This window comes from Melanotaenia boesemani, chromosome 1, assembly GCF_017639745.1.
Source record: "Melanotaenia boesemani isolate fMelBoe1 chromosome 1, fMelBoe1.pri, whole genome shotgun sequence".
In the NCBI taxonomy this organism is placed as follows: domain Eukaryota; kingdom Metazoa; phylum Chordata; class Actinopteri; order Atheriniformes; family Melanotaeniidae; genus Melanotaenia; species Melanotaenia boesemani.
Window position 1 is genome coordinate 25,578,467 of NC_055682.1, and position 10,111 is coordinate 25,588,577.

Genomic DNA, 10,111 nt, shown 5'->3' on the forward strand with positions numbered 1-10,111 from the left:
AGGTAAAATGTATGAACAAATGACAGAATGTAGTTTTTATTACTTTTTTAGACCAACTACACTGGGAGTATGGCTGAATTTGGATAAAAAAAAATGTTGCATTTAAAGTAGCAGTCAAAAGTTTTTAATTTCCTTCATTCTGAAAAATAGTTTCTGTCCAAGCTTTTGTCTGGTACTTTAGGTTTTTTAAAAGAATGGTTGCCAGTTCAGATTCTAGAGGCAAATATCAGACTTTTAGCAACACTATAGTTATCTGTTTCCAGTAGTTGATTAGAGACATCATCTATACTGTAAATGTATTTGAACAAAATACAACATTGAAATGCTTTAGCTAGACTTTTCAGCATAGTCCTCTATGATTTTTTATTTTATTCATTTATTTATTTATTTTTATTCTACTTTTATTAATCCCAGCTGGGAAATTCTTTCTCTGCTTTTAAGCCGTCCTAGTTGCTAGAAGCAATGGGCTGCAAGGTCAGATTCCTGCGCCCAGGGAGCAGTATAAGAGCCTTGCTCAGGGGCCCACTTAGTTGCCAGGCAGGGACTCTCATAATGAATCTGGACGATTTATTTATTTATTTACTTCGTTCATTTGTTCTAAATGTTAGTTTATTTTCACTATTAGTAACAAAGTTGGTTTCTTTATTTATTTTATTTTATTAAATGCTTTTTATTTTATATTTATATCCACATAGTCATGAGTCCCTGAACTGGACTTTCTGGACTCCAGTCCAGTTGATGGCGGTAATTCACCTCTAAACCATTTTAGTCAATCATCAATGGACACTAAAGAAGGAGAAGTAAAAGTAGCATCAGAAGAAGAATTAAAAAGACGAAGGAGAGGGAGGAGAAGATAGCCGCTTTTGCGTTTACACGTGCAATCATTCCTATGTGAATCTCCTTTATAAGCTAGTCCTATAAACTAACCCTGCTCTGTCAGAAAAGGTAAGTGAACCGTCGGTGTTAAGATTTTGGCTTTTGTACAACTGCGCAACCGCTTGTATGGCGGGGGCAGAGGTTACTGCTGGAAGTTTAGCCGGGTTTGCTCCTGTTAGCACGGTGATGTTAGCTAGCTGATGCGTTTACTTTTTGTTGTGTTGCTAATGTTAGCTAGTTAGCAACTGCAACTAGCGAAGCAGATGAAACCTGACTATTGTATTCTATATTATATCTGTCTCTTTATGTGAAGCTAAAATGTGAAGTATGTTCTCCCCAGGTGCAAAGCCATAGGAAACTACAACCATGGGGGCATATCTGTCGCAGCCTAACACGACCAAGACCTCTTCCGATGGCGGCAACAGCAGCATGAGCTACGGGTTCTCTGCCATGCAAGGCTGGCGGGTGTCCATGGAGGTGAGGCGGAAAAATGAATGACTAGACAACCAAGTCTGTTCGCTGAATCTAACGAAGAGACTGTTTGCATTAAATTGTTAATGACGGGATAAAGAGAAGCATTTCTTTAAATATATCCAATAAAGGTGCTTACTCTCACGTTTACAAGAGTAACTTCTAAAAAAGCTTTTCCTTAAGATTCGTTGTAACAAAGTCTGTTTCCCATGACCATGTAGTTTATGCCTACTGCTGATTTGCTGTAACAGACCTCACTTGGCAGATAGATCCTGTTCATACCCAACTTTAATCTGCATCTTGACTAATCTAAAGACATGTGGGTTTATCTAAGCATGCCACTGAACACATGGCATTAAACCATCATGATGTTAGTGAATCTTGCTTTCTGTATCAACATTAAAATCAATATCCTGCCCATTTGCTGAGAGCAAATGCTTTGTGTGTATAATATGTGTATGGTAGGTGATTTGGGCATCAATATATCAGTGCATATTTGTACATAGGATATCAGTTGTTTCAGCACCCCATACAATGTGGCCCTGGAAACAGTTTAGTAAACTGTAGCTCAACTGATACATTTTTAGAACTAATGGCCATTTTTTAGTGAGTAAAATGTGCATCAGTGTGGTACAAGTGCATTCAGGCTTTTAATTAGAATTGTGTACTTGTAATTAAATCATCCAAGATGCATATTAATGTGGGATCTTTTCAGCCAACCTGATATTCAACATCTCTAAACACAAAGCTATTCTCAGATTCAGGATTCATGAACAAAGGTTTTTATTGCTTTGACTTCTGTGTTGTAGGATGCTCACAACTGTATCCCAGAGTTTGATGATGAGACGGCGATGTTTTCTGTGTATGATGGACATGGAGGTAAAACTCAGAGTAATTTATAGTATTTGGCATGTTGTAGTAAACCAGTGGGCAGATTTAAAACAGAGCTGTACTTCAGATAAACTTGCATTCCTTATTAGTTTGGATAACAACTGGTCCATTTTTTAAATTTCCATAGCATTTACAGTTTTGTTTGTTTTGCACACAGCTCAGAGAAAGAAGTGTTCACACACCTGTCTTGAGAATTTATATGGCCTTCTGTTTCCATTTAGGTGAAGAAGTTGCTCTGTACTGTTCAAAGTACCTTCCTGACATCATCAAAGAGCAGAAAGCCTACAAAGATGGCAAACTTCAAAAGGTGAGAAGCTGTAGAAGACACAGCATAACATGTTCACTAAATCAGCATATTATAAGAATGGGAATTACTATTTTGTAGGTTTCTACAATAATGGCATATTAATGTGTTTCTAGGCACTGGAGGATGCCTTCTTGGCCATCGACGGCAGAATAACTACGGAAGAGGTCATTAAAGAGCTGGTGCAGATTGCTGGACGGCCAACCGAGGAGCCACCTGCTGAAAAGGTGGCAGAGGAGGACGACTGTAAGTGTTCATTCAAAAATAGCCTGAGTAATGTGATGGGGCTCTACATGGTTAGGAAAATGCATAAACAAATCCATTCCAAAGTTATCACAGCTATGTTTTTTTTAAGGTGCATTAAAACTTTTAAACTGTAACAAAATAAGATGTCAACACTTAGTGATGACAAGTTGTGATTTGATGCCTCTGCCCTCCTCACAGTGGACACAGAGGAGGCAGCTTTGCTCCATGAGGAAGCCACCATGACCATAGAGGAGCTGCTGGTTCGTTATGGCCAGAACCGCAGTGCAGTTAAACATGCTGCAGCCATCAGGTACTCCCAACAAGCCATGTTTTGACTTACTGTTATAAGGAGTAGCATCACAGTGGTTGCATGGTCCTATATTGGCAACACTTGGTCTGATGTACTGTTTTATTCCCCCCCCCCAGCGCGGCAGCTAAGAAGGCATCCTGCCTAAATGCAGAGGCCTCGGGAGACAAAGGAGAAGCTGGTGAGGGGCAGAAGAAAGAAGAGGTAAATGGAGAGGTGGAGGAGGAGAGCAATGGGAAGGCAAAGGAAGGCGAAGGAGTTACATGTGGGTCTAAGCTGCGAGCCTGTCGGCGAACGGGAGCAGGTGACGGGCGTGGTGCAGGTACACACATTGTGGACTAAATGGTTTTCGATTTTATTAAATCTTAAAAATCTACTGCAGCTGATTACAATTTAAAAAATGAGTGGGAATCAGTTATCTAGTACTTCTGTCAATTTGTCCATCATTTGTCTGACTTTCACTCTTCCATTCTGTGGTAGCTGACGGAGAGTCGGGAAGCTCCAACGGAGAGGAAAAAGCTGGTAAGGCAGAAGGAGACGCAGGCCCTTCCTGCTCGTCTGCATCTTCAAAGGCTGCAGGAGATTCCAAGTCCAGGTTTTTTGATGACAGTGAAGAATCGGAAGAAGGCGAAGAAGAGGAGGAGGGCAGTGATGAAGAGGTGAGAATGGTGGACCAGAATAAACCATTGTGTGGAGCTGTGAAAGTTCACACTGAATGACTCTGTCATGCATTTAATCTTTTTTTTTATTATTATTATTAATCAGGATGGCAGTGAAGAAGAAGAAGAAGGTGACACCAGTGAGTTGGAGGAAGAGGATACAGAGGAAGGGGAGGAGGACTCTGAAGATGAAGAGGAAATGTGTTTACCAGGAATGGATGGCAAAGAAGAGGTTTGTACAAAGTGGGTGTCTGAAGTGAACACAGCTGCTACAGATTCCTGCATGCAGGGAAAACAATGCATTTTGTAGCTGATTTAAGGGAAACTGGTTGACTAGATTGTATGTCTTTACGGTGTAGTTCATTTTTGGTTCCCTAAAGTTACGTTGACTTTTAATTTCCAAACAACATATGAAATGTCACAGTACTGTTTATAAGAGGATAGAAAACATTGACTCTTGACTTCTTGCATAGATGTAAACTCAGTCCTCTGGTAACACGTCCATACAAGATAGTGTGAGAATCCATTGCTAATCTTTTAGAACATTAACTGTGTTTGAGTAAGTATGTGCACTGGTAAGCGTTTCTGCTTCATACTTTTCTCTGTTGACTTGTATGTTCCTTTCCACTTCTTAGCTGTTAAGGTAGGGCATGTGGGATTGTGGTATAAAGTTAAAATTGGTAATTAAAATCAGAGATCTCCATCACGTTTTACATAATGCCTTGCCCCTTGGGCACTCCAGACAGACGTTCCCACACCCCCTTCCATCCGTTTCCAACTGTGAGAGTTCATTGCCAACAGTAAAATCTCCTGCTGTGAAGCAGATGTGTGAACAGTTCTCATCTCTGATTATTTCTCCATCAAAAGTCAGATGCACTGATTCACTTTCATTCATGCACTGATTCAGGACTTTTTTGATTGAAGCTCAGTTTTAATACCTGAATTTAGATATCTTCTGATACAGAGTCTTTGATTCGGCCTGTGAACTCAGGACAAGATCATCCTTATTGGTCCTGCATTAGGGAAATTACCGTGTTACAGCTGCTAGAGAATTATTGATACCAGCGATGGTCATATAAAAAATGAAAAAATGGAGAATCAACCAAGGACAATTACAAAAAAAAATGGGAACAATAATAACTAATGAAAAAAGTACTTGTGTGTTTGGAAAATGGTGAGTTGACTCACTGCACAGATCTATATTGTAAAATATAGTTTTACATTTTTAAAAATGTTAATTACATTACATTGCTTGAGATCTTTTAGGCTGTATTAACATTTTAAAAATAAAGCTGCACAAACCAAAATGTTGTATAAGTGGTGGGTAGTTCAGTACGATAAAACAGAAACTTTTCTGTTATTCCATAACAAATTTATTTATAAAGCACTTTAAAACAACCACAGCTGAAACAAAATGCTGCAGTCAAGTAAAATCTTGAGGAAAAACTAAAATCTAACACAATAAAACCTATTAAAAAAAAAAAAAAAGTTTTACTGTGGTTGAAAACCTTTTCCATTTAGTTTTCATAGAAAGCATCAGCAGTCATCTTCTGCTCGCAGTTTTGTACATGTAAAAGAGTATTAATGTGAATTATGTGTTTTAAGTGTCACACCTGCTGTGTTTGTGCTCACAGCCTGGCTCAGACAGCGGTACCACTGCTGTCGTTGCTCTGATCCGAGGAAAGCAGCTAATAGTGGCCAACGCTGGAGATTCCCGCTGTGTGGTGTCTGAACACGGTGAGTTCAATTGTAATCCAGCTTTTCAGTTTAATTGTAAAATAATGAAAACACCCCCCCATACACACACACACACATTCATAATGTTACCATTGCCACGCTTGACTTCATAAAGTTTTAGCATCTCGTTAGCTACAACGGTACAACGCTTGTTATCTTTAACAGCCAGTCTTAAGGCCCATTTATGCTCCCTTATGTACGTAAATGTCGACGTCCCTTTCAAACGTTGTAATACGTCGCCTTCTTCATGCTTCTGTGCTTCTTTTACGTTGCCATGGTTAAGTCAATTCTTCCACTAGCTAGCAGTGCTGAGTTCAGAGTTCACTCAGTTTCAGACACCGCTTAGCAGCGGTAATGCATCGCTATGACGTTGTTTCCAACCACCAACACATCCTAAACAGTAGCATACAGTCTTTCTTCAAAAGCTTGCACAATTTCTACAGCTGTTGTCCTCGTCATAATTCTTCTTCTGCTTTGTTGTTCGCATCCTGATCGTCTTCTTCTTCTCTGGTTTGTTTCTTTGGTTGGTCGCATGTCAGCTATTCTGCTCAGCGCTGCCCCTCAATTTCCAGTAGTATTGCTGTGTCTTCTGCATCAAGCCGTGATAGCAAAGCTCCCTGAAAACAGACCAAATTACATGTGGAACCGATGCAAAAGACAGACAAAACTGTCGGTCTGTCTTCGTGTCCGTGTTCTGGATCGAGCATAAATGAGCCTTAAAATTCTGACTTCTGTGTGTTTGATGCTGAAATGTGTTTTAACATGTCCTAAATCTAATATCTCTGTTCCTGCACTGCTGTAGGCAAAGCTGTTGACATGTCATACGACCACAAGCCAGAAGACGAGGTGGAACTGGCTCGCATCAAAAATGCTGGAGGGAAAGTGACCATGGATGGACGAGTCAATGGTGGCCTGAACCTCTCCCGAGCCATTGGTTGGTAACTTGGAGAGAAACTCTCCTTAGGACTACCCTTTTAAAATCTCTTTAGCATTGCATGCATCAATTTTCCTTATTTGCAATGACTTGAGCATCTAACAAAAACTCCCGACTCTCAGGTGACCACTTTTATAAAAGGAACAAGGCCCTGCCGCCTGAGGAACAGATGATTTCTGCCATGCCTGATGTCAAGGTTCTCACACTGAATGAGGAGCATGACTTCATGGTCATTGCCTGTGATGGCATCTGGTGAGTTTGTGTAATTCATAAGTTAAGGATTCAGTTTTGACTCTTGTTTAGACCTCACAAATCACACTGAAACAGCTATAAGGGTTGTAAACCTATAATATATTGCTGCTGTACATGTTTGTAGGAATGTGTTGAGCAGTCAGGAGGTGGTGGACTTCATCAGTGAGAGGATCAAACCAGACCAGAATGGCAAAGCCAGACCCCTTTCATCCATAGTGGAAGAGGTGAGAACAGCAGAAGGCTGCTTGTACTCTTTAACAATGTTGATGATTTCCATCTTTATTTTTTAACCCCTTGATGTCCCCCAAACAGCTTTTGGACCACTGTTTGGCACCCGACACATCTGGAGACGGGACGGGGTGTGACAACATGACCTGCATCATCGTTGCCTTCCGACCACACCCCTCTCAGTCGGACGATACAAAGAAGAGGAAGCACCAAGAAGAGGCAGAAGGGACTGTCCCAGAAGAGAATGGAAATGACAGCAAAAAGGCTAAAAGTGACTAAATGAGATGAGAAACTATCCCAGAGGCAGAAGCTGGTTCCATTCTACCCCAGATACACCAGAGACGTACTCTGTTCAAAATGAAATCCTTACCTCACAAACATAATTTTACCCTGAAGCAGACATTTACAAAGGCTATAATGTATGCTCAAACATCATCTGTTTGGTTTTTGTGCTCTGTTCTAGGTGGATTTTCACTTTAACTCACCCTTGCAGATGTTTCTTTTGATCGGTCCGGTTGGAAAGGAGTTGGACTCACTTTTAGTTCTTTCATTCAAAAGAGGCACCCTCACTGCCATGCTGAATAACACTGCAGGTCCACTGAGGGATTATTTTAGAGATGCTTCATCTTGCCTGCAGCCATATTCTGCACTCTGTTATTATATCACTTTACTCTTGGCAGCTTTGGTTTGTTTTGAAGAAAGCTTGAAAATAGTTCATGGAGTCACCTGCATCTGATTTCTGTTCACACTTTAACAGTGATGGGAGCAATGCCACCGTGGCTTAGCAGTATAAAACATACACATTACAGCCACAAATTGCACAATGCCAACACACACGTTGCATAGATGTACCATTAAAAGAATTTGAGGAATAACCTGGTACTGTATAAAGGTAGCTGAAGCTTCATAGTGCAGTGACAATGAGCCGTGTAGTGTCGCTTCAGTTGTGTTTGTGCCGGATTTCGGGCTCCTCTACTGAGTTTGTTGTGAGTTTTGACTTTATCCATCGCAAGAGAGGAACTGATGCATTTGGGGTACCAGTCCAGTTCTTGCCATTTATACATGTATTTTTCCAACTAACACCCATTCATTCAAGAAACCTTTTTTCAGTTTTGCTGGGCACATGAAATGACATCCTGGTTATCCAGCCTGTTTTTGTTACCGGTTGTGTTTTGTCTTGATCCAAATCTGTAAATTTCCATAAGGGGAGAAATGCCAGAATCTGGGGAACTAATATACTTTCCATCTGTGACATATGATAGCAGGGAAATGGAGACAAAGTTTAATGTCCACCCAGAGAGAAGCTTGTCTCCAGGACCTTCCTCCAAACTGTCAGTCTCTGTCCACTGTAATACCTTTTTTAAGAGTTATCTTTAGGACATATGTTTTAAGTAAGAAGTGTTTCCATTCAGCTTTTTCCTTTTTTGTTTTTTTTTTCCATTTTTGATAAATTAGTCTTTTGGCAGTTCTTTTTGGGAGCACGTTCTGAAACTGCCTTTGACGCTGGACTGTGGAGAGGTTGCACAAGGTTATTCTTCTGAGTGGAATACAATTTGAAGCTGAGAGCACCAAGACAGTGTAACTGTTAAGATTGTTTCTTTTATTTGCAGAAGCCTCATTTAAATCATTGTGACTGTAAGTTTCTAGTGTACCTTCTTGTCAACATGCCCCTTTTTTCTGTACATAGTTTTTTCAATACTTGTAATTGAAAAAGAAAAAAGCTTTTTCTTTGTAATTGTGAATCGATGTGACATTTTGGTGCATACTCTTTTGACAGCAGTATGTAAGTACATACAAATACATTTTTTAAATAATCATATGTGTGGGTTTTGTTTTTTTTTATCATAAGTTATTGAATTACAAATATGGCACAAGCCTGTTTAACATCTAAATATTCAAGCTCTGTTAAATGATACTTAAATTATATTTTTAGATCAAGTAGAAAGATGTGAAATTGTGAAACGAATCCGTACGCTGAGGTGACTCCATTTCTTTGACTTCACTAATGGAAATCCATCTTCATCAGTCAGGTTAAAAGTGACATGTACAGCTCAGTTTCTATAATAAATTTTAGATCAAACTGAGATCTGAACTGTTTGCTGATCATGTCATTGTCTTTCATGACTGCTGTCCACTCGTTCTGGGGCATCTCTCCTGGTCCTTTATCCTGCACCAACATCAAAGCTGGTTTTCTTCTGTTAAATGTGTTGGTAGAAGCTCAGTTTGATTTTTGTGAATGAGCAACTCATTTCCTGCTAATGTTTTTTTTTTATAGATTAGTTAGAAGCATGTACCCTTCACAGTTTTAATTACACATAGCTGTAAGCCGTTTTCTGCCTTGGTTGATTTTTCTTCTACAATTGCCCCATTTTGCTCCTGCCTTTTTCTATTTTTTCCCCATACTGGAATTATCCCCTTGAAGGAGTTTTTATCTTTTCCCGTTGTTTTCACTGACAGTTCTCTTGTTGAGGCTATGTTTTTTGTCACTCAGCAAAGTTTAAGACTTAAAAATACTTTTAACTATAGAGTAATTTTAATATTTACACTTCTCTAAGTATTTGTTTTAGGAAATTACTGGTACTCCATATACTGTATTTTTTCCACATGATTGAGTGAGTGATTCCATATATATTTATCTGGAGAGAAGAAAAATATAGCAACTGTATTTAGCTTCTTTGGTTTGTGTTGTACAAAGCCATGATTATCAGCTGTTACATAAAATATTTTTGTGTACTAGCTGTTGAAATAACAAAATGAACATTTCCCTATGAGTGATGATTCCATCATTTCTGCCTGGGGTCATGCTTTTTTTTTGAGGGGGGGCTTTGTTATTTGCTCAAATATCAGTCAATGTTTTTCCACTGACTGTACTGAGCAGAAATATTCTCTGTGCTCACAGTCAGTTTGAGCTAATGTTTGTTGGTCAAAAAGACCTCACCGGTTTTTGTTTTGCCTGCAGTACTCAGACTGTCCACCAGAGGGCAGCGAAGGCGCTAGTTACACTAACTGAGCCTATAATGTTTGATGGCGAAAGAGTGCAGCAGCTGATCACACTGACTTACACAGCTTAAACCAGCTCAGATAAACAAATGTAGGGAAATCACATAATTGAAGTCAAACTCCTCAGACTGTTTCTCAATCATACCACATGACGATGCATGATGTCAGGTCTTTTATGGAAGACATTAGGGTTAACCATTCTGTTG

At 39.6% G+C, this 10,111-nt stretch overlaps 1 protein-coding gene across 1 annotated transcript; it reads left to right on the forward strand.

Annotated features, from left to right (window-relative positions):
* Positions 1 to 799: 799 nt before the first annotated feature.
* ppm1g (protein phosphatase, Mg2+/Mn2+ dependent, 1G) lies at positions 800 to 8,722 on the forward strand. The gene is made up of 14 exons (XM_041987523.1): positions 800 to 945; positions 1,217 to 1,353; positions 2,157 to 2,226; positions 2,460 to 2,545; positions 2,659 to 2,788; positions 2,987 to 3,098; positions 3,215 to 3,417; positions 3,576 to 3,754; positions 3,861 to 3,986; positions 5,389 to 5,491; positions 6,294 to 6,425; positions 6,548 to 6,677; positions 6,802 to 6,901; positions 6,990 to 8,722. The coding sequence occupies exons 2-14, from the start codon at positions 1,243 to 1,245 to the stop codon at positions 7,182 to 7,184; spliced, it is 1,677 nt and encodes a 558-aa protein (XP_041843457.1). The 5' UTR covers positions 800 to 945; positions 1,217 to 1,242; the 3' UTR covers positions 7,185 to 8,722.
* The last annotated feature ends 1,389 nt before the right edge of the window (positions 8,723 to 10,111 follow it).